Raw genomic sequence first — 25266 nt, forward strand, 5'->3', positions numbered from 1 at the left:
GAGCCTGTGGCATGGCATGCCTTGGGGGACCCCCTTGGCACTGCTCACAGTGTGATGCCTCCATTTTGTGTTATGCCACTGACCGACTTTAATCTTAGTTGGAGTCTTGTGCTGATTGGCTCCGTACTCAGTTACAACACTGTCATGATGATGAGACCTGAATTGCATATGGTCTTTCCCCTTTTGTAATGGCTTGGCAGGTGAAGAACAATGGTTTGGAGGGTTGCTAGAGCAATGCCAGAGGTTAGGAATAATTCCAAACCTTCCAATACTCACTTCTTTTGTTTTGCGTAAGTCACCAAGAGTGGGACGGGGGTGCCCAGACGTTGGTCCTGTGCATGCTGGGTCTAGAGACCCAAGCTACTTCTCACTGATGAGGCCCAACAAGGCTGAAACATTTGGGATGCTTGTAGTCGCGTGCAGAAGGGATGTGACCAAGCAGTCTGGGCTGGACTGCCTCTTTTGGGGTGGGACCAAGCCTGATTTGCTTATGGTCTTTCCCCTTTTGTAATGGCTTGGCAGGTGAAGAACGATGGTCTGGAGAGTTGCCCAGAGCAATGCCAGAGGATTAATTTCAAACCTTCCAGCCATCACCTCTTTTTGTTTTGTGTAAATGATGAGACTGTCCACATTTCCTCATCTTTCTTTCAATGTGCTTCTCCCTATATTTGACGCCCGATTACTGTTTGCCTTCTTGAGCCATCACTGCTGCAGCTTACTGTCTCTTTTCCAAGGAGAGAGAGATTGTGAGTGAGTGATTGGCCAGAGACACAGCCTGCCCAGGCCCTGCCAACAACTTTGCACTGAAAGAAACACTTCCTAAATTCTGAACTCTACAAAGCACTGACTGAGCAGAGCAGCTTCCTCCACCTGACACAGGTGAGTGTGCTCTTCTCTGCGGTATGATTTGTTTTCTTTTCACTTCATCTGTGTTTCTCCCAGGGTCTCTCCACCCCCATAGCTTGGAAACGGTTCTCCACCCCAGTCAGAGCTGCGCTCACAAAGCAAGACAGGATAATAAAGTGCTGCAGTAAGAAGAACCCAACCGCTCATCTAGATTGAACCGTGGAAATGCATGAGTGATGCTGATGGATCATGGAGGGGAGGTCATTGGAAAGGGTGGGCAGAGAGCCGAGTAGGACTAATGGAGAGAGCGAAGGGGGTTGAGGGAGGTGTCCCATTAATGGGATTTGGGTTGATACAAAGGGATATATGGGGAAACAAAGTGAGCACCTTGCCTTTTAGATGAGTTCATTCCAGAGAGCGACCATGGACTGGATAGGCAATACAGAAAGTTAGAGCAGGGTTTGTAGCAATAAGCTAGGTACTGCATTGACCTGTGCTTCAAAATCATTCTGAGTTCACCCCTTTAGAGACAGATCAAAGAAAGGGTGATCAAGGTAACTCAATTACCTCAATGTGAAGACTCCAGCAACAGACCAGCAAGCGTGTAACTAGTCAATCCCTGCCATGAACCTTTCAAATGGGTGTTTAGTGGGGCATACCTATGCAATCCCATAAATGCGTTCAGCCTTCATTAAGGGTGGTGTTGATCTGGATCTCGTGCCAGTTTCCTAAACCCATTAAGTCTGAGATATTAACAGACCCGATGTTCCTATGTACAGTGCAAAGACCCTCAAATCGTTTGTTTCTTTGTTAGAACTTTTGTCCCTTGGAACTATCCACTGTTTGAGGTGAACATCTTTGTATATCTGCTCTGATCCACTGAGCCCATTGTGCACTGCCATTGACAGGCTGTGTCTCTAGGCTAACTACTTCAGCCTATGGTGTCCTCGAGTGGGAGCCGTTTTTTATCCCTTTTAACTGTACTCTGAACTATCCAGCCTGAGAGATGGGAGGCTATGTACTGGTGTGCTAATTGCAGATATCAGTACAGTTTTGACTGTTTTTTTTCTGCCACTAGGTGTTACTTGGCATGGAATGGTACTCAATTTAAAGACATCAAACTGTTAAACCGCTGAGTTGGCCTTGCTGGGCTTCAAACCTGTGTCTTCTTGGCTAAATACAAAAGTCTGAGGTGAGCACTTAACTTGCCAAGCTATCTTAAAGGCTTAAATGCAGAACCCATCCTTTCTGCACATGACCAAATCTATTTTCTGCGAGTGAATCCTCGGACGACCATCAATCTTACAGGCAAAAGTCCCACTCTCTGGAGGGAATGCCCAGACACTTTCTTTTTAGAGATGTCCGATTCTCCACTCCTGCATTAACCCATTCTTCCTAGGGTCAACAGTTTCCCCATCTGTGTGAACCCATAAAACTCACCTTTGCTATAGTTGACTCGTTTTATAACCCTGGCCCACTCTGCAATTGCCTTCCCACAGGTGACCTATTGTCTGACCTTGGTTGAAGAGTAACATGTTTGGGATCCCTGGAAGGAACCCAGAATGTATCCTTCCTACAGGTGACAGAATGTATTCTCTGATTCATATGTTTTTTTGAAATTGTGTTTCTTAATTGCTTGTAATTGTGGGTTGTTATCCCCTGGCACATCCAGCAGGGAGAAGTTTTAAGTTTAGTCTACTCTACCCAAGTGTAAGCTAGTGATACTTTGAGGAGATGTTTGACCTCTTTTCTGCCTATGATTGATTGAATTTGGTGTTGTGGGCGCTGAGCTTGAGTTATTAAGCTTACAGGCACTCTCCCAGTTTTTCTCACAGGTTCTTGATCACTCTAAATCCCCAGAAGCTGTCACATTTTATCTGGCTCTGAAACAATCTCCAAAGCACTGCCTAAAGTAACACGTGCCATTCCTTAGAAGCAATCCTTCCTGTAGATTACTGGCTTGCCACCCCTTTGCTAATCGTCAGAGCCCATTCTTCCAACAGAAGAGTAACATGTTTGTATAGCCCTTATTGGCGAAGGTTCACATTTTATTGACATGGGCTCTGTCTCCCCAGAGCCCAATCTTTTTGCAGGAAGCATGTTTTTTCCATGGGCGACTAACCCAGAGTCATCCTTGCTACAGTTGGCAGGCGCTTAGTCATGGTTGAATCCCAAAAACACTTGTCACTGAGCAAATTAACAGAATCGCCCTTTGTAGGGGACAGATTCCCTATCCCTCTAGGAATATTTAAAGCCACCCATCCTTTAGGTAATAGGCCAAAGCCTGTTCCTAGGACCAGGTAATTGTCATGAACAAATTATTTCAATGGGTAAACCAATGTTGCCCAACCTTCCTATGAGTGAGACAATGGCTAGAATCTAACAAGTGAAGTGTAGCCTGAAATTCATCCTCCTAAATCGATGAATTGTAGTTTGTCCAAAGCAAATCTCCAGTCCCCGTCCCAAACAATGAACAAATGATCCATAGGAAAACTCCTAGAGCCTGTCAAACGTTCAGGTGACGGTCCATGAGGCATGGCAATTCCTCTGCCCCCCTCTATTGCACAGTGAAAGGCAGTCTTCTTTGAATTCATCCTTCAGGCGGGTGACCAATCCTTTAGTCATTCCTGCAGGCTGCAAGCATATTGCCACTGTACACAGCTAATTTCCTTTTCAGTGGTGACTATGCAGTAATTTTACAAAGACTGCTGCTAAACTGCTTTACTGCTGCAATCCGCGCCTTGAAACACTTGTGTATAGGCACGTTATAAATCCCATATCCTATCATACATCTGGCAGTATTGGTTCCCCGCCCCCAGCATTTCATTGGTGGTTGTTCCCTTGTCAATGGTGGCATAAAGTTGCAGTGAGATGTTTTCCACAAATACTTTAACATTTATAATATATCATTCACTATTTAAACAAAGAAACACTTCCTAAATTCAAATATTGGCCTTTTTTAGTAATAGTTTCTCAAGTGTCAATTGTCCCTCCATGCTTTCCCAGTCATTGGTCTCATTTTGATGAACCACTAAGAGGAGCAAAAGATGGTGTGTCTGCTCCGTGGCAGTCAACCCAGTGTTTAAATCCATGTTCAACTCTGCAGAGGGGAATCGAGTACTTCGTTACTACAGACTGTGGCAAGCCAGAAGGAGGACGCAGACTCTGTGAGGACATGTTTTGTGAATTTTTATTAAATAAAGAAAAAATACCTATATTTCCCTATCTCTATGGGTGGTCCCTGCATATATTTCTAATCAAGGTGCTTGTTTGTCAGTCGTGAATGTCGAAAGAAAATAGTCTGTAGTCCAACACTATCCTAATCTGACCCTCCCACTAGGAAAGCTAACATATATGAGGAGAATGGCTCCATTCTCATTGCAAGCATTTTTAATAGCAATCTGAAGACTTGTTTACTGATATGGAATTCTCAGATATTCTCTTTTGACTGCTTTTATTAGTCTCTGTAACTCTTTTGTTACGTCCTGTATCCTATTTTTTTCTCCTTGATAGCCCCTTTTTAGGTTTCTTCTCCAAGATAGATATTCTTTGTTACTGCCGCCAGTGTATCCTAGAAGGAGACTCTTCTTCAGGTGTCTTTTCTGTATGGGTGAAGTAGAACTCAACTTGCTTTGTCCCACTGACTTAGTTATTTGGTTCTCTGGTATATTTCCTGATTCACAATGTCCATTCCTTCTGACATCCTCTTGTTCTGATATGAAATATCTTCTGGGCTTCCCCTTCTCCCAGGGTATTTGTTGTATTGTTGTAACACTCGCATTGTCTGCAAGTGTAGAATTAAAAATATGGAACTGGGAACTTTGGGGGAGGCAGATGGTTAGGAGAGGCTGAGGGGGATTGGTGTGTTAACTGTGCTGTCCTGTTGGCAATAAAAGTATTTGTACCACTGCTTGTCGTGTTCGAGTGCTTACTGGGTACATTATTCTGGGTGATGAGGGCCAGTGGAGAAGACCCACGCTAGGCAGGCATCCGACCTGGGTCAGCGACCTTACAGGAAGACTGCCCCCACCGCTGTGGCAAAGCAAGGCAGTCTAATGAAGGGCACATTGCTGTCAGCACACCCCCTGGTACGTAGCGCATGTTGAGGGTTAAGTTACATAACGCCTTATTTTATTGTGGAAAGCACAAGGAGCTTAAAGCGCGTGGAGCCTGCGCGTTAAGACTGCACAGAAGCGTGCGCACGCTCCAATCAAGGACCGAAGTTGGAGGAAAGGCCATATCAACCTCGCAGGACGTGCTACACCAATCGTATTGAGAACGGAATAGTGATCTTTCTCATCTCAGTGGGGAAAAAAGAAATAAAAATTGGTTTAAAACGATCTGATCTTCTCTTTCACAGTGGTTGAGTTTACAAACACTAGGAAGAATTTTAAAAGCCAAGCCGTGGTCTTTGGGAAAATAATCTATAAGTTAAAGAGAGAAGGTTAAAAGCAATAACCACAACAAAACATGGCTATGCAAGGAATAACGGTGCACCCCCTAGAACGTTTACTCCCTAATGCAGGCCAACCAGCAGTTCGCTGACCGAAATGGAGTGAATATTGGCATAATTACATCAAGACAGTTGCGCAAGAAAGTCTCACTACTGAAAACAAGAATTTACTCTTGCTACATGCCCTTGGCCCAGAGGGGCAGCACAAATATAAGGAGTTATCAGTAATAACAGAGTTGGATGCTAGAGGCATGCATGCACATGCCCAGGCCCTGCCAACAACTTTTTTACCCTTTTTTTTCTGCATACAACACAGTTGCCATCCTCACATAGATAAATATTTTTTTTTAATTGTCCTACATGCGTCTTGCGTTTTTATTTCTCCCTATGTGACGGATGACCAACCGCTTTGAAAGACAGATCTCAGTAATAGAAACGTAACGTTCCTACGTAAGCTTTCAATATGGTGGATCTTATCAATTCTTTGTGGATATTCGACACATTTTGTCCTTCAAATTGTTAGTGTGGTGGATTCAGGGACAAATAACAATGCGATCCTTCATCCAGCGTGTCAGAGTGGGTTTTGTTTTTGGGAACACATGCCACAAAAATGAAGAATATTAATGGCAAGCTGTGCAGTGAAAAACAAAATATTTCAAGTATCCCACATATGAAAATGTTCAATTTTAACGGTAACAATGCGCCTGGTCCCACAACGTATATGTATTCTTTCAAAGACAGGCTCAGATTTCCCTATGCTTCAATAGGGCAATGCCTGGAAAAAAGCCAAATTAATAGTGTGGGGGCTGTGTTTTGGTCAAAGTGGGCTATTTGGTTTCTGAAATAAACATAATTGGAGTACACATCAGGAAAACAGGCTTTTGCATCTTGAGCATAAAACAACAACTTCTGCAAGTCTGTCAGTTGGTTACATAATTTCACTGGTAGGACTTTGCATCCTATTTCAACAGTATCCTGTGCACCTAGTACCAAACACCTGATAAGTATGCATAGCTAAGTAGTTATTTGCTAACCACCATCAGTGCGGATTAAAAATGTACAAACTAATTTCAGTAATCATACTTGACATATAGAGATGGTTACAGCATGAAATACAGATTCATGCATATAGATGGATGGAAAGCGGTGGGTTAATATATAATCCATGACGAAGTCTGTGAATCTGGTTGGCTTCCTCCTTTCCCGTTGGGTCCGGTTCTGATCAGTGGCTGCTTTGGCGGATTGAGTGGTTATGCGGGATGTATCACCTAGGTTTTTTTTTCTGCTGAGGTTGCTTTCTGGTGTGGTTCTCTAGACCTGGCTGTGGAGCACATTGGTGCATGTTCATTTTGGTGTCCTTCTTCGCTGACCTCCATCTCTTATTGGGGGCTGTTGGATAACTCCCATGGGTCATGGCCATCTCCTACTCCCACAGAAGGGTGGGTTGTGGACGCCCTTTTCTTGTACATGGCCACCCTTTCCAGGTTCAACTTTCTCCCGTCACTGGTTTAGACATAGTTGGTACCTTTCCGTGTGACTTCTATGGCCTTGCTGTATTTGGAGCCAGTTGCAGTGTCTTTGTGGGGCAAGTGCATCTTCACCAAGTCCCCTTCATTGACCTCCATGCGATATGTTGCTCTGCGTTTGTCGCCCTGAGATTTCATGATCTCCTTGCTCTTTTATAATCTGAACACAATGTCGCCCATGTCAATGTCGTCGTCCCCTCTGACTTTGTGTAGCCACAGTGGTACCATAGTGGATGCAGCCCTTCTCCCTCTCAACATCTGAAACGGAGATACTTCTGTGATGACATTTGGCGTCAGGCGATGCGCTGCCACAGCCTCTTTGACGATTTTGCAGGGATTTATGCCTGATGCGTATGCCAATTGTAAGGCTCCTTTAATGAATTGGTTTGCCCTCTCTACCTGCCCATTGGCCTGTGGGTGATACAGGCTTGCTCTCAATTGCCGGATATTGTGCTTCTAGAGAAAGCTTTCCATCTCTCTGGAAGCTTGTTGCACTCCATTGTCTGTCACAATTTCTTTGGGGAGTCCTTCTCTTTGAAAGACGGAGCGGAGTACTTCTATGACTGTGCCCGTGGTGATGTCCAGCACAAATTCAATTTGGACCCACTTAGAGAGATAGTCTACCATGACTACCCCGTACTTGTTGTCGCTCGACATGCCGTCCAACAGGCCAATAAAATCTAGCCCTATTTTTTGCCAAACACTGGGTGGGATTTCTGTGGGTATCATGGGAGCTTGCCTCACTTTTAGCCGTTTGTCATTGAGTTTTGCGCCTTCATGGCATCTTTCAATCATTGCCCTTACTTCTTGGTCCATTCCAGGCCACCAATACGCGTCACGTACTCCGTGTCGTGTCCTATTGCTGCCCTGATGACCTGCATGCACTCTACACAATACCACTTTGCGGATGCCTCTTGGAGGAATTACTTGGTCGCCTCTCATTACTAGACTCTCCATTTCTGTGATCTCATTGCTGACTTTAAAATACGGTCGCAGACCTTCCGGGATTGCTCTCTCATTGGGCCAACATTTGCGGGCACATTCTGCTACTTGGCCTAGGGCATCATCATCTATCATTTCCTCCTGCCAATGAAACTTGCCCATTGTCATAAATTCTTTGTTGCTTAGGTCGCCAATGGATGACACAATGCATTCGTCTTCAAGGAACGTGGTGCCTGGGGTACTTAGATCCAGTAACCTGGACATGCAGTCCGCTTGAGCGTTCTTCCAGCCCGCAATGTAGATAATTTTGTATGTGTACTCCTGCAGTTTGGCAGCAATTCTTGCTAGGCGTGGGGTCCCCGTTTTTGTGATGCCAGGGCTCAACATGTGCACCAGGGGTTTGTGGTCGGTGACCAGGTGGAATTTGGTTCCCCAAATGTACGACCTGAAGTACTCCACGGTACAGGAGCATGCCAGCATCTCCATCTCGACCGTAGAGTAGTTTTTCTCTGAGGCGGACAGTGCTTTCAACGCGAAGGCAACAATATTTTCAGTTTCTCCCTTTTTTGGGTGAGCGTGGAGCCCAAGCCATACGCACTGGCGTCTGTCGTTATGTACGTTTCCCATTTGGGATTGAACGGTTTGCGACACGGTGCATGTAGGATTCTCTTCTTCATTTCGGCGAAGGCCTCGACTTGTTGTGATTACCACATGTACTCTGCACCTTTCCTCAAGAGCTCTCTCAAGGGAGATGTGGTTTTGGAAAATCTGGGAACGAATTTCGAGTAATACTCTGCTAGACCCAGGAATGACCAGAGCTCATCCTTTGAAGTCGGGGGCAGGACGTCAACTATGGCTTGGTGCAGGTTTTTCTTGGGGCTCAATCCTTCCTTTGAGATGCGATAACACAGGTATTCTACTTCACAAGCTCCAATTATGCATTTCTCATGGCGAAGGTGAACTCCTGCACTTTGTAGTTTGCCAAGACTCCGCCTAGCACCCTGTCATGGGTTTCTGCATCTCTGGCGTACACAAGGATGTCGTCTTGAAAGTATGACACGTTGTTGATGCAGTGCAGCAGTGAACTCCTCATTCTTTAAAATGCTGACGCAGTGGATGACAACCCAAATGGCATTTGTGTGTATTGAAATGTGCTGAATGACGTGATGAATGCTGTGAGCGGGCGTGAGGCCTTGTGCAGATCTATCTGATGATAGGCATCTTGCATATTGAGCTTTGAATTTTTTTTTCGCCTCCTTCATCATCAGTATGAGTTCGTTGATGCTGGGCAAGAGAAAACTGTCCGTGACCACCTCCAGGTTGAGGCTGGGTAGATATTTGCACTCTCAAATCTTTGGAGGATTTCTTCTTTATGAGGACCACCGGGCTTAGCCATTCGGAAGGACTCAACAGTCTCAACAGTGGAACGGGCCTGACCTTATGCTTGACCGGCACTGAATAGGTTTATAGGTGGATTTTGTGCACTTCGTTTTTTCCCCCCAGGTGTTTCGGAGAACAGCATGAGGAATACACTTCTCCGATCTGACGCTCCTCCTGAGGAAACGAGCAGCACTTGCCCGGCAGAGTTGGGGTCACACCGAATGCTCAGTTTGTGCTGGTTGTCCCATGCCAGTACTGCAGGACCCTCGGCCAAGATGTGGACTTTAGTAGAGGTGCACCTATCCTTGAATTCGAGTCTGGCTTTGATGTAGCCCAGTAGATCTACGGTGGCTCCCCCGAAGAATGTGGGGCTTTGCTTGGTGCTTCTAATCTCCACCAAGTCGCGTCCCATCATGTTTTTGTATGTCTGGATATATGATATATGATAGGTTATTTATAACGCGCTTAATACCTAGAGGTTTCTAAGCGCAGACCCGGGGATCGAACCTGTGTTGCTCTGTGTCGTCTTGCTTCCAAGGCGAGCATGTTGCCACTGAGCTATCCTCCCGAGGATGGGGAGAATGGTCAGGTCAGACCCTGAATGGGCCATGACGTGTTTCCATTCCATCCACTCGCTACGCAATGGGGTTTCTCTCTTCTTGCTCGAGATGAGTTAACCATGATTACCCTTGGCTTATCGTCAGGTTCTTCCTCATCGCTTGTTCCTCTGTCTCTGACAATGTGGATGACATTCTTTTCCCGCCACGTGCAGGCTACAGCAACGTGACCAAATCGCCTGCACTTGGAGCACTCTTTGTTCCTTGCGGGACATTCTCGATCGTTTGTCGGGTGCTTAGTGCTGGCACATCTGTAACACTTTGGGGAATCTCTCCACTTTGGTCCTTTCTCTCTGGCAGCTTCTTGCGGCGGTCTGCCTCTGCACCCCTTCATTGCACAGCCACCATTTCGGGTGCGGGCGACGGTACACTTCTCTGCATCTGCTCGAGGTCTCCTCTTCGGTCCTTGCTATTTGTATGACCTTATCTAGGTCCAGTTCTTTCTCTTGGATTAACTTGTCCTGTCCTTTGCGGGAATTGGTGTGGACCACTAGCATGTCACATATAACTTGCTCCACGTTGTCTCCGAATCCACACAAGGCCGCCAGTTCTCTCATCCTGGTGATGTAGTCATTGACTGGTTTGATTTGTTGCCTTCTTGTTTCCTTGTATACAACTTGAGCCTGTGGAGGACCACATATTCTTTGTTGGAAAACCTCTTAATTATGCGTCGAACTGCTTCTTTATAGACATCATCGCCTTCCTCTGTGGTGGGCACAGCCTTCAAGCCTGCGAAAATGCGTTGTCCTTTGACTCCCATGATGTGATATAGGATATGGCATTTATAACGTTCCTATACACAAGTGTTTCAAGGTGCGACACCAGGGCGTTAAGTAGCATGGCCTTCTTTCTGGCTGGCAGATAAGCAGTTCCTCCCAGTGCCTCCAGATACGTGGAAAACAGTGGCACCCAGTGCTGCCAAGGGATTGCAGGCGTGGCGGGGGACTCCAGGAAGGCGGGAGGTGGAGTGGCACTGTGCATGGTTGCTGCTCAGGTGTTTTCTGGTCCTTGTCGCCAATTATGTAGTGGCCCTCAAGGAATGCAGGACACTTTCGTAGTAGAAAAAGGTGTTTATTGTGACACCTAACACAAACGGGGTAAGGGGTAGGTGATCGGAGCTAGGGGCTGTACTCACTGTTTAGTTTCTTGCCCCATGCACTTGGTTCCACTGCACGTCATGTGATGGGTGTGTTAATATCCCCTGCCAACTGGAGCTCCCATGAGGCTGCCCTCAGTCATGGTATTACGCTCAGCTTTAGCCAGGGATCTGTTGATGAGGCAGACTTGTCTAGGGGGGCTGATTTCCCTCACTCAGGAGGAGCGCCGAGGCCCGGCTTTCATCTGGTGCCTCGCTCCGACTCTTTCCCTGCCTTTTCCTCGCATTGCGTGCTTCTCGCACAAAGTCTTGCTAACTCGAGATCTCACCTGATGAGTCCCCACAGGGTTTGTCTTTGATTTTAATCGCTACAATAATTAAATGTTTACGGGGTGCCTTTTGGCGGGAAATCAGGCGTCACTTATCTTAGCTCTTATGCGAATAATTAAATGCACATATATTATGTTGGGTGCAAACACTTATACTATGGATAACTGTCTGTATGATCAATTGTATTTTATAAAAGAATAATATGTTTTTATCAATGAATATATTATACTATGACATTTCTGTAAGGAATGTGAACAATAAAAAATAAACAACAAAATCACACTTAATAAATGTATACATGTGCAGCTTGGGAGCATGTAAACCAAACATTCTTTGTCCATTTCTACTTTCCAAACTGTCCATTCAGAATGCCATCAACCTTGTTCCTCACTTAACACTGGACTACAAAACATTGACTAATGTTCTCCTGTGACATCTGATTTTGTATTTTTATGTTGCTAGGTGTTTAATCAAAATGCTGCTGTTAAAGGGGATGTGTGTGCTGTCTGCCAACCATTTCAACACACTCGTTACAATCCAGCTGATGGCTTTCTTCATGCCACTGCCTGTCAAAGGGGATATTAAAGCAGTAAGTACACAAACTATTTCTGTTGTGTGGAAAGTAAATTGAATAATGAAAATAAATACTACGTCCTGTCCCATCTAAGAACTATCCATCCTCTAGTGACAAGACCTGAGCATTGCGCCAGAATAGTTATTTCAGAAAGAAATACATAAAGCCTTTATTGTGCATGCATGGCAATGCTCATACCAGTCACCGCCTTAGCACACTTTCTGGATTTGCTTGCCGTCCCTTTTCTCCACTTGCACTGGGCAGAAAGTGTAGCAAGACCTGTGTTCTTTTTTTGGGGTCTGTCTTAATTTTATTTTGTTCTTTCTACCTACCTAAGCACCCCAAATGCATGCCTCACAGCTGCCTTCTTTCTTGTTCTGACCCTTTTTCTCATTGCCTTGAGTGTCTGGACCCTGGTCACTTGTGTGTATTGTGTGCGCTCTGGACTCACTTCTTCTCAGTGTGTTTTGTTCTAGGATCAAGATCTGAATACATTTTTCACTGAACACCACCTAGTTTTATGCACAGTGTTATGGCAAGGAAGGAAACATCAAAGATCAGCCGAGTGATTCATTTGCACATGATCACTGGGTTTCTGGGACGGTCATTGGCCGTTGTGCCGAGGGTGCTACAGACTACCCGCTTATGCAGCTTACTGAGTCCAAGAGGATCAACGTCCTAAGCAGTACTGTTTTAGCAGCCTAACGGCTCCTGATCAACTTTTTTCTCAGGGCTTGCCTGGAAGGGTCTGTATGTTTTATTATCAAGGGAATACTTGCATAGCTGGCCAAACTTGTGTTAGTTTAGCTGGAGGACCTATTTGGTGAGGGGTGGCTTATAATGGTAACGACAAAGGAGAACTGGCAGAGATCTTTCCTTCATTCCTTTTCACACCAAAAGAATGTCTCATGGTAACCTTTTTGATGTCACCTGGTGACCCAAGACATATGGTCTCAACATTGTATAAACTGCTGATGGTATCGACCATTGCCCAATTGCAAATGTGAGATCAAAACTGCTTCAAATTGGACCTTATGGATGGTCTGTGACTTAAAGGGACCAAGCAATATCCTATTGGAAAACTCTAATACAGTTTACATTTCTGCTTTCATACAAGTGAAAATTTACTTTTGCTCCGACCAAACCCAGCACTTATCCGAGTCATTGAGGCACAGATTGTCTCTCTTGTGCCGGGTACCTGGTATTTCTTGGGTTTCCACAATGGCTGTCCCTCTGTCTTGTCTTCTCTTGGGCGCGTAATATGGTGTAGTAACTCGTCCCCACCCCCAAACCTCCTCAACCCTCCCAGATCTGGGAAGACCACGCCAGACCAGGAGGGGAGCAAACTCCCTGCACCACAGTGTCTAGTTCTCCCTTTAATAACGTGCGGCAGGGACAGTGCGAACAGCAGGGTACAGACAAACTAGATGTATCCAGAAGAACTTGCAAAGATCCTCCTCCAAGGTCCAACGAGGTAGGTGAACGTTGCGGGTAGAGAATCACAAGCAGGAGAAGGGAGCCAAGCTCTAAGACAAGAGGAGGGAGGGAGGGAAAGGAAGGAGGGGAAGGGGGAAGGGAAGGGAATGAGAAAGGAAGGGAAGGGAAGGGAGGAAGGAACCAACCAACCCGCTTCTGGCATCCCTGTATCCATGGGGGCCAAAGACACCCGGGCAACTATGTAACGTTCCCAGCCCTTGCTTACAGAGAAGGTAGAGTGATCAGGTGAGGGCAACGGTGAGCGAGACGCGCAAAGCGTGGCGCAACAGTCCTGGGCATGCAATAAAGGAATACCATGTTGGACTGAGGTCACCTCCAAGTTATCGGTAATAAATTAAGAGGGAGTTCCGTCCAACCCTGCAATGTGTTTATTTGGGGATGGTCCTGTGCTCCCTAAGAAGATGCACAGATTTTTCAGCTTACTACTCGTAAAACATCAGATAGCAGTTAACTAAATGCATGAGTCCATTCCCAAAGTGAAGACATGGTACAAAGACTTGATCTGGTGCAATGAACAAGAGGGCATGTTAGTGAGCTCATCATACACAGTTCTAATCCCAAGGACTATTGGTCTGTTTTTATGGCCTATATGCGCAGAACAGGCCGCCCCTAAATCAGTCTGAAAATCCTTATGTGGTGGTACCTCTCCTTCTCAGCCACAGGGCTAGTACCCGTTTTACGGGGTGCAAGTTGTGGCAAACCAGAAGTCGGATTCTGACCAGAGAAAATGGTTCAATGCACTTACACTCCCCAAAATTACCATAGAGGACCAAGCAACATTAGAGGATGAGATCTCGGTAGAGGAAGTGGAACAAGCAATTAGGAGCCTACACCTCAACAAAGCCCCAGGGCCAGACAGGTACCCAGCAGCATTTAATAAAACATACCAACAGCTACTGGCACCAAGGCTGGCCTCATTATTCAACTCCTTGGGCGAATCCGGTCGTATCACCCACACGATGGAAGAAGCCAACATTATATTGTTCCCCAAACCAGCTAAACACCCGATACAATGCGGTTCGTATCTCCCCATTGCCCTAATAAACGTGGAGGCAAAACCTTACACCAAGCTCCTTGCCAATAGGCTAGAAACCCTCCCCCCACATTTTATCCACCCGGACCCATCCGGATTTATACACAATAGACTGACACATGACAATATCCAGAGGGTCTGTCACATTATAGAGAAAATCCTAAATCCAATGCAAACGAGATCCCGCCATCCTTCTCTTGCTAGACGCTGAGAAGGCGTGTCATAGGGTTGAGTGGTCCTTCCTGTTCAACACCATGGAGAAGATGGCCTTCGGTGCATACTACATTAACAAAATCTGTGCTAACTACCGGGACCCAATAGCCCAGCTCTTGATCAACGGCGGCCAATCCAACTGATAAAGTTGGAAAGAGGGACCAAACAGGGCTGCCCCCTCTCTCTGCTCCTATATGCCATCAATTTGCAACCATTCCGAACTGCCATACAGACTAATCAATCAATACAGGGAATCCCGTTTGGGGAGGGAGATGTACACGGTCATGGCATATGCAGACGATATGCTCCTTACCCTCACAGGCCCAGAAACATCCCTTCGGGAGGTGGTACAGGAAATAGGGACGTTCGGGGTTGTGGCAGGACTGAAACAAAATATAATGAAATCCGAAATTCTGAATCTCTCAGTAGAAGGGGAGAGACTCAAGCAGGTTAAAAAGGTATCCTAATTCCAGTTGGTACAAGGAGGCATTAGTCTCCTAGGGGTCACCATCACACAGATGCTGCAGGGTCTTTATCAGGCGAACTACTTACCCCTGCTCGCACTCCTTAAACAACAGTTACATCTATGGGGACCTCTTTTGGTCTCTTGGCTAGGCTGGATAAATGCTCTCAAAATGGTAGTACTTCCCAAGCTCCGCTACATCATCAAGGCCCTCCCGGTCCCAGTCCCGTAGCCCTTGCATTTGTAAAAACAAATCCCCCGCCCCATTGCACAGTGCTGAGAACAATGATGCTTCCTGTCATCAAAGGTGGGCTATGACTACTGGGCAGCCCAGATGGGGTGGTAAGGGACTGGTTTGCAGGCGGCTCAGATAAAAGGTGGACCCAAATGGACAAGGCTGTGGTTGGCACCCCCCCCTGAGCGAAGTCCTATGGCTACACAAATCAGACCGCCCACGGAACATGCACATATCCAAAATAACAAAGTTGGTAGAAACCAAATGGGATAATTTTGGCAAAGCTAAGGGGTGTGTGTGTGTGTCTGTCCAACATCTGTCCTTGCCGCCCCTTTTTCCTCACCGTACTCTTCCTCTCCACACAGGGAGAACTGTCTGATATTGCTGAGAGAGGTTGTAGCAAGCAGACTTTCTAGCGCAGTGCACTCCCCTGTTCGTGTCCAACTCCCCAGCCAGATTTTTGGTGAGAGCTGCTGGTTGGAGGAGAGTGGCTTCTGAAGGCAGAGGACTTTATATGCATGGAAGCTGTTTGGCTGCATGGAGCCAGTGCCCATACTGGAACTTTTCTTTGCAAATCAAACATTCACTGGCACTGCCCATGCTGTGCTTGTACACAGTTTTAGATTGTTTGCATGGGCCTAGCCATGTTGCATCTGTACCCATGTGCAAGGGAAGTTTGCACTGGCCACTGCACATGCTATATCTGTACCTGTGTTGCTCCTGTTTGTGTTGTGTGTTGTCAGTGAAGGTTGCACAGGCCATACAAGACAGTTGGCCTGCCAATTATATGTGTGCATTTTGTAATGGAAACTTGCACTGGCCCTGGAAAGCTGTACCAGTACTAATTTGCAAGTGACATTCACTGGCCACGCCCATCTTGTACCTATTTGTGAGGGAAGCGTTCAGTAACCCTGCACATGTTAAATCTGATTATGAGCAATGTTTGCACTGGCACTGCCAGTACTGTATGTATTTATCCATCTGGGAGGGAAACTTTACCTGGCCTTGCCCATGTTGTACCTATTTTTTAGGGAAGCATGTATTTGACTTGTCCGTTCTTTACCTCTATCGCCATGTGAGGGAAACATGCACTGTCCTTGTCCATTCTATGTTGTGAGGGGAGCTATCGTTGTCCATGCCGATGCTTAGGAAGCATGTGCGGAACCTTTTGTAAGAGAAGCTTGCTCTCGCCCTGCTGTACCTGTTTGAGAGTGAAGCTTGCACTAAGCCTGTCCATACTGTACGTGTACTTAGACGTTAAGGAGTTTTGCAGCGACTGCCATGCTGCACCACTTTGTGAGGAAAACGTCCACTGTCTCGCCACCTCTGTTCCCGTGTCTTTTTGATTTGGTGAAGGAACCCTGCGCTGTATGTCGTGGACGTTTTACACGTCTGCTGCACGTGCTGTGTTTTCTGCATGTGAATAATGTTTGCATTTTTCCTGCAATGCTGTACTCGTTTGAGCCAAGGAAGTGTCGACATGGTCCACATTCAGAACATAATTAATGGTTTTACACAGCAAACTGAATAATTAATAACAGGGTTGCCCTTTTGAACACGATTTGTAGGCAATGGTTCATTTTAAAGAAATGGGGGCCAGTAAAATTGTTTAACTGACTTGCCACTCGGTTTTGTGCAGGCGGAATGGATGCCAGTGGAACGGGCAAAGATACTCTAAACAAACACAGCAGTAGTTCCGCATCCAGATCGGGTCGTGCTCACAGAGAGCAAGTGGCGTTTGTGAAAGGAAGCCGTATTCTCCTTTCCACAACCTTTAAAGATGCCTATTGTATATCATTTAAAATTACCCACATTGGCAAAGTAAACTGGCTTTGCCAGGTGTCTGTGTGTGCGTCTGTGGAAGAGCTGAGGGGTATCATTTTTTCTAATGATGCCACATATCCTAGATTTGCCCTACTCCTGCCTCGGAGCAGCAAAAGGTGAAGTCCCATTAGGGGGGCAAGGCTGAGATGCAATGGGATACATGAGGTTGGCAGTGTGGGGCAGCAAACATGCCTTTCTCCTATGGTGCCAAAAATCCTTTTACCGCCTCTGGCATTTCGGCCAACTAAACCTCTGAACCAGAACTACAAAACTTTTAATGCTCCTTAGGTGGACTTACTAACAACATTTCATTACCCCCTGCTTGTGACCTTGCTTACAGAGACCTTATCAGAGTGGGAACTTTCGACCTCTTTCACTTATCCGCTTGGCAGTCACTTGCCCGGGCATCTTCGCCTCAAGACCCAATATCCCGGTCTCTATTTAGTCCCATGCTTTTTGCCTCCATACGCTTTACGGAAGAGCCTGATGGACCCTTTCGCATCTAAACATGATGCATCGTGGGCTTCACTGCTTCCCAGTTACAGCTCTTTACTTTGCTTGCTTTCCGGTGCCAATAAATCTGTCTGTACATTTTACTGTCTGTTTTCTAATACAGGTAGTTGTTTCATCATAGCGTTTATGGCAGTTCATGAGGTTCGTGTTATTGACTTCCAGCTTTAAAGGAATGACAACCCTACCGTGGAAGCCTTAATGAATCTCCTCATGAGAAGTTTTAAACCAATTGAAACCAGCTTGCCCCCAACCTCTTGATAATTCGGGTGCGTGGGGCACATACTAAGACAGACCATCAGTACAAATTGCAAACCCTTTATAGAGAATCCGCTCAATTTTATTTCGCCTCCTTGCAAATTCAGAAGAAGAGCTAGAAACCCAGGCTGCTAGAAACAAGAAAAGAAATCCAGGATGACATGATGATTAATGGGTGAAATATGTTTTCTAATGGAGTACAGTGGCTAGCAACCAATACCCACCCCCCAGTGTTATTTTTTTCACCATTAGAAGACAAAAAACGTTGACATTTATAGAGCAAAGAACGCTTGAAGTCGTTTCTCTGTGACAGACAACATAGGCCAAAAAATACTGTGCCCATCTTGCATTGCATTTGTATGACGGCCGCCCACCATAAAGACAATATAAAACCTCTGGTGGGCCTCCATTAATGACACCATTGTGCAGCACTGAATGCTCTTGCAACTATTAATATCAGGAAGCACTGCCCGAATTTGGAGTACTTCGTTATGGCAGGTGCATTTTTAGGCTAATGGCAAACCGTGTCTGCCTGGAATTGTAGTCCAAGACTACTAAATCTTATTAAAAATCCTAAAGGTGATGTAAGCATGCACCATCGCCCAAGCCCATGGCCTTATTGTGAGTCGGAAGGTCCTATCAGTCTTTTCACTGCTTTAGATATAGTGGCTTTGGCTCTTCTGCTGGTTCGTGTGACAGTTGAGAATGCCTTTTGTGACAGGACTAAGTAAAACTTGAATCTCATAGAGAATCCCATAGATGGTCTTATGCACCGGACGACACAACTTTGCATATTTACTCGAGACCGTTGTTTTTTAGAATACATTTGGCTGCCATCTATTACTGCTAGAAGAATTTGACTGCCCCCTGTTCACTGTGGTTGAAAAGGCAGCGCCCCCATGTAAGTTCATTACAAATGGAACCTCATGAAACATCCCATTTGGACATTGCTTTCAAAAGAGTATCTACAAGAAATCTGTCTGGCATCACCATGGGGATCTCTGCATATGTTTCTGAAGCATTACTATCTGGGTGTCGATATCACATGGGGCGACATATCGAAATTTGGGGTGGGGGAGGTAAAAGCCTATTTTTATCTACTTATGTATTTGCTACTTTGTAATCTATTCAAGGCATATTAATCTATGAAAGATCAAATGCTGGAGAAAATGACTATAGTGACGTAGCTATAATTCTAGTTGTCCACTGTTGGTATTTCCCAGAGACTTGCATGCAAGCCTCGAGGGTAAAATATCCTAAATGCTCCATGGCCACTATATAAATTGAACAAGCATTGGCAATGCCAATAGTTTTGGCGTTTCCTGTGGTTCTTTGCATTATGCATTTGTGGCACCACGGTGCAAGGAGGAGAGTGCAAGGTTTTAAAGGAGGATGCGATAAGGGGTGTGCAGGTGTGCATAAGAAGGGGAATAGATCAAGGGAGAAAACCATTGATAGAAAGTACCATTCATGATGAGCAAGAGGAAAATTGAGCGAGAAAGGGTGCGAGTGAGAGGGTAAGCAATAAATTGAGAGCGTTGGGGTAAGGATAAGAGGGGTAGAGAGAATAGGTAAGGTAGGTGGGGGAATAGAGGGTATAGGTTGGGTGGGGCTGGGGGGTGGATGTAAACGCTTTTCACTATTCTTTTTTTCTTTTTAAACATATTTATTGCATTTTACCTTTTTTACAACAGCCCAAACTCTCCTCCCCCTCCCCGCTCGAGTGCCCCAGAAGAAAACCCTTTACATGGTACATTTTACATAATTCACAAAATAATTATAATCACGAGAGGTCAAGAACACGCAAACGTTGAGGACAATATTGAAGATTTAAAGTCTTATTGCAATAAATCAAGCACCTCTGACCATTCACCTGAAAATTTCAGTTGTTCACCTTGAATCCTACATGTAGACCATTCTAATGCACAAAGTTCCAAAGTCTAGCAAACCTCTCTGAATCGACGGTGGATCTTTAGACTACCATTTTTGAGGGACCCCCCCCCCCCCCAATAAAGCAGCCAGTTGGTACATCACATACATTATACATTTTTGCTTAGAAATACTTCGCAACTTGGGCTCAAGAATCAAAACTAATTTCGACTTCAGGGAGCCAGAGTGCAGTGATTCAAATATCTGTTGCATTGTTACATTGGTATCTGCCCAGTATCCCGCCAGGACTGGACAATGCTCCAACGCATGCCCCCAATCCCCAGTCGCCCCTCATTATCTCCAGCATTGGTCCGACAGAGTAGATTTAAATTTGTGGAGACGAGCTGGGCTATAATGCCATTGAGTTCATAATTTATACCAAAATTCTCTCAATTGTAACGAGCGGATGAGTGGGGGGAAAGCCTGGGGGACGACTCGGTCATTATTTTGTACAAATTCGATATTATCCCCTTATTGCCAGAGTTCGTAGACACACATTTCTGGAAAAAAGTGAACTCCCTAATTGCCGCCTGCAATATTGGTGGGGCCAGGATCCAATGTCTGACCTGAAGATAACTGAAGTGCTCGAAGTCTGTGAGACCAAAATCCATTTTACACTGAGAGAATGACTTAAATTTCCTACCCAGAAACATATCACATACTTTCTAACAGCCTGCTTGCTTCCATTTGGAAAAAGGCCAGAGAATCGCAGCCTGGACTAAAAGTAGGGTTAAAGAATATGGGTAAATGGGGAGGGAAATGTCGTGAGATTATATTTTTTTGGCCACAAGATCCCATACCTCCTCTAATATGTTCGGAATTATGATCCTATAAAGATTAGGTGGATGATCTTTTTTAGCAAGCCACAGCGTTTCTCCTATTTGAGGGCCCCCCGTTGCCCGTTCCATTTGCATCCTGCATTTTCTCTCCATCTCCATTCCACCAATCCCTAACAATACAGACTTGTGCCGCTTGGTAGAATTTTTGCATATCCATTAAGCCCAGCCCCCCTTTATCAGTCGGAGTAATTAAAACTTCATATGCCACTCTCAGTGGTTTATTATTGCAAATGTAAAGTGAGATTTTTTAATGCAAAGGTTTAAACCAGGTGGGAGGGATTCTAAGTGGGAGTGCCTGGAAAAAAAACAGTACCTTAGGTAGGATAGTCCTATTTACAACATTCAATCGACCAAGCCAGGAAATCGATAGGTGGCCCTATTGTCCGAGTTTTGTCGCAATCGATCTCAGCAGTGAGGGAAAATTAGCTTCAAACAAACCCGCAAGATCCGACGTTATAACCACCCCTAATAGTTTGATCTGCCCTTGTGCCCAGCCAAACTGAGTATGAGTGCAAAGTGAAGAGACAGTGGCCTGGGTTAAAAATGGATTTAAGATTTCTTATTTTGCTAAGTTAATTTTCAAACCTGCAACTTTACCGTACATCCCCAGTTCTTGTTCTATTATATGTACTGATTTGGCCGCTTCCGAAACAGCCAGCAGCATGTCATCGGCGTAAGCTATGATTTTATGGTCGAGCCTGCCAAAGTGTATCCCTTGTATGTCTGGCTGTTGTCTAACCCTCGCTAAAAATGGTTCAGTGCCCGTTGATAATAACAGAGGTGACATAGGACAGCTCTGTTCCGTCCCTCGCTGAAGGGATATAGGGGAGGGATAGTGGAGGGATAGATGTCTGTTAATAAGTATTCGTGCCACTGGGAATCTATAATTTACTCTAAGTCTTGCCATATACCGTGGGCCAAAGCCCATCTTTTCCAACGTCTGGAAAAGAAACGACCTCTCGACCCAGTCAAAAGCCTTTTCGGAATCTAAAGATAGCAGAATCGCTGGGATGCGTTTCTTCTCCACTATTTCCAGTATATGGCAAGTACGCCAGGATATTATCATGAGTTTGCCATGTTTTTATAAAACCGGATTGGTCAGGGTGTATTCTAGATGGACACGGGTCTTCTAGCCTATTTACAAGTATTTTAGAATAAATCTTTGCATCAATATTAATTAGAGTAATAGGATGATATGATCCACAATTGCATGGGTCCTTACCAAGTTTAGGAAACAGAATAACCTTTGCTTTCTCCATAGAACATGATATACCGGCAGAGGTCACAAAAGAGTTGTATAGTGCCGTCAGCTTCGGAACCAGAAGATGCCTAAATGCTTTATAAAAGTGGGCAGAGAATCCATCCGGGCCTGGGGATTTGTTTAAGGGAAGTGAATTTATAACTTTTATAACCTCCTGTGAGGTGATATCTTGTTCAAGGGGTTCCCGTTCTTTTGCCAGTATCTGGGGAAGAATAACTGCCTGTAAATACCGAGCCTGCACTTGTTCTTCTGTGTCTTCAGAGCTATAAAGGTTTCAAATAGAATGTATGAAAAAGCAATATTATACGCAGAGTTTCGCTAGCATCTCCCCCATCGAGTGTTTTTAAGGATTTAATCATTTGAAAAGCTATTTTTTGGCGAAGTTGTCGGGCCAGTAAGTTATCTGCCCCATTTGCCTTAACATAATATGTCTGGCGCAGATACAACAAAGATTTCTCTGTCTCTTTCGTATGGAAAAAGTTCTGTTTTCCTTTAGCTGTGCTATAGGGTTTCTGTGTTGTGGGGTTGGAATGCGTGTTGTATTATGCCTGTCTGAGGTGTGAGGTAGCTTGAGATGCCATGTGGAATGTTTGTGTGGATGATGGAATATTCTGAGTGAGTGTTCTGTGTAGAGGCGGTTACAGCTGGCTGGCCCTGGGTGATGGTAGCCGGTGTTGTCACAGCTTAGGTCCTTTATGTCTTCATGTGGATATGTAACTAAGAACTTGGAAATAAACTTACCTGAAGAAATCTTAAAGAGCCTGGAACCTGCTTTTTAACAATGGCGACGAGTCGGTCTTTGGTAACCTACATGCCACAAGCTGATGGACTGAGGACCCTGCTGCGGGGGATGCAGGAAGGACAAGCTTCTGGAGAAGGAAAATACCGCCCCCAAAAAACTGTAAATCCGATCACCCAGGGTGCAGGGGGAGCAGGAGGATTAAAGCCCCATATTTGGTGGGACCGGCGCACATAAGTAGTGGGCAAGCTGGGCCCCAGGGAGTCTTCAGGGAGAAGCCCTGACATGGCTCCTCAGAGCGCAGGGGCAGGAACAGAAATTGGGCCCCATTGCAGAGGGATCAGCTCCAGCTCCACCGTACTGTGCTTCTCGTGCACATCATGTTTTTGGCTGTCTGAAACTCTGGTAATTTATGAGCCTTTCGTGGGGAGGTCTCCTGGAAAGTGAACAACCGTTAGCCTATGAAGCTCTGCATAGCCCTGCTGAGCAGTAGTGACTGATGATGTCACACATGCAGCAGGGGGAGATGGTGAAGCGTAGAATGTTCTATTGTTAGAGCTTCGTATTATAAGTGCTGTTTGCCCTGAGGATGTAAAAGGGAAAGTGCTTTAAGGAATCTGACGTTTGGCAAGACATGTGTCTTAGAAGGAAGGAAGCAAAATATGTGTGCAGCTATATTAAGGCAGGAATGAACAATGCTTAGAACATGGGAACCCTATGATACGAATCGGATCCAAGAGACCTGGTTTGTTTCGGTGCCAAATGTTGTGGTCTCTGCTTGGCAAAAGAGACATTTTCGGCGGATTGTGATGCTGGCATGCCGCTCTGTCTCAGTTAGTGAGGCGACAGGTAGCGGCCAACAAATAAGGTGACATTTTTAGGTCATGACATTATGGTGAGGTATAGGCTTGTGCAGAGAGTAACAGCCATAATGTTGGGTAGTTTGGAACTTTAATATACCTATTTAAAACTGACGGAGCATTTTGCATGTGCAGGATGGTGAGTGCCTGGGTGTGATGTGAATCTGTAGAATGGGGGCACTGTGAGGATGCAAATGAGTTTGTGTTTATAGAAGATATACATGCATCTTAAACTGCGCTGTTCTGTTATGTAAATGAGTAAGTGATACGGTGACAATATAGTGTGGTAATATGTTGTATTGAAGGGTATTTAGCATAATTCTTTTGAGGAATTGCAGGTTTCGAGTGCCAAGCACCATGGCACATGGACACTAATGTGCATAAATCGTTGCTGTTAGTGTAAGATGGGTGGTATGAGTGTGATAGTTTTAATCATTTTGAGGATTTTCACCTATATTGCACATGTCAGTAGAGCCTGTGTAAATGGCTATGGACTCATAGGTTCGCTTAAGAGCCTTCAAATGGCTATGGACGTTTTAGTTCATAAAAGTGTTAGTTTTGGGGATTTTACTTAATATGAGCAACATGGTTTTGTATTCAAATGTGCACAACGCAAATGTTTTTAATGCGGTTTATGTATTGTTTACAGCATATGGTTGCAGCATTCTATGATTTTGGAATGTATCTTATGATGAATCTGACTCACATAGGTTGGAGAGAGTCAGTGAGTGTTGGGTATTGGGTGAACTCACATTCAGCATGGAAGTGTTACAGTGTGAAATACATGGTTTGAATTGTTTGGGTAATGTCAGTGGGGTATATAGTTTCTCCAGCATGGGGTCTGGCATGGATTCACATGCTCATGAATATTCCCCGTCGTCAGGCTGGGAATCCTCGGTAAAGAAAAAACCAGTATCAGTTTTGTTTCTGATCTGTCTTTCGTAGTAGTAACCAATCACTGATCTCTGCGTCATACTGACCACAGCCAATGACTGCCCTCTACCTAAGCCCCGCCTCTGGCAGCCATCTTCAGATTTTTACCGCACGTTCAAGTGTTGGGATCCTCGTGCTATTGCTCTCGAGCGTTAGTGCTATTTTTTCACGTTTTTTCTCAAAAACTTTGTTTTTTCGGTCAAAAAGAGCCTCAAGCTCCACCGACTCTTCATCCGATCAACGGGGACCCGTGTCGGATTCGTCTACGCCCCTCAAGGGTGAAGATTTCGTCGAGCTACGCTTTTGGAGGACTCCAGAAGTTTCTCAGGCCCATCTCGGACATGGCCCAGGAGAAGGGAAGCTCGACGCCTGGAAAACTGTTCAGGGTCTGCCCTGGATGCCAGCTGCAGAATGTCTTTAAGGAGGACGAACACTCCATTTGTCTTTACTGCCTACATGAGGACAAGACGCACGTGGAGAAGGACTGTGCGTTTTGCGGCAACATGTCGGAGCGGACCATGAAGGACCGCCATCAACGTCTCGCCAACTGGCTGGAAGGGAAGACCCCGTCAGGCGAGAAGAAGAGGAAGAAATCCGAGCGGTCTTCTAAGACCTTTGAGGACGCCCCGGCGACGGGGGTCCAACACAAGGTCAAGCACCGCGAGTCCGCTGGCACCGGGAGCGCCGACCGGTCGGGCTCTACGGGAGCCAGGCAGGGCGCATCCTCCCCGGCACCATCGACCACAAGCCAACGTTCTGGTTCGGGTAAGAGGAAGGCCAAGCACCCGGCGAAGCTCCTGGAGAGGCCCCGGTCGAGCTCGAAGGCCCCATCGGAGGGGGAGCGAGGCAGTGTCCCCCCCCCCCCCCCCCAAGGAGAAGGCGGTGAGCGCACCTAGGGTGGTGAAAGC

General features: G+C 45.6%; 1 protein-coding gene across 2 annotated transcripts in view; it reads left to right on the top strand.

Annotated features, from left to right (window-relative positions):
• Positions 1–25266, top strand: part of RNF13 (ring finger protein 13) — a 1183896-nt gene that overhangs the window by 157958 nt on the left and 1000672 nt on the right. The window contains exons 2-3 of one of the 2 annotated variants that reach the window (XM_069618373.1): positions 1925–2038; positions 11653–11779. In XM_069618373.1, coding sequence (XP_069474474.1) covers positions 11666–11779 — 114 coding nt within the window. In that variant the 5' untranslated portion in view covers positions 1925–2038; positions 11653–11665. The remainder of the gene's footprint in view (positions 1–1924; positions 2039–11652; positions 11780–25266) is intronic. The other variant, XM_069618372.1, reaches the window with a different exon arrangement.

This window comes from Ambystoma mexicanum, chromosome 10 (genome assembly GCF_040938575.1).
Source record: "Ambystoma mexicanum isolate Mex_15411 chromosome 10, UKY_AmexF1_1, whole genome shotgun sequence".
Taxonomy (NCBI): Eukaryota; Metazoa; Chordata; class Amphibia; order Caudata; family Ambystomatidae; genus Ambystoma; species Ambystoma mexicanum.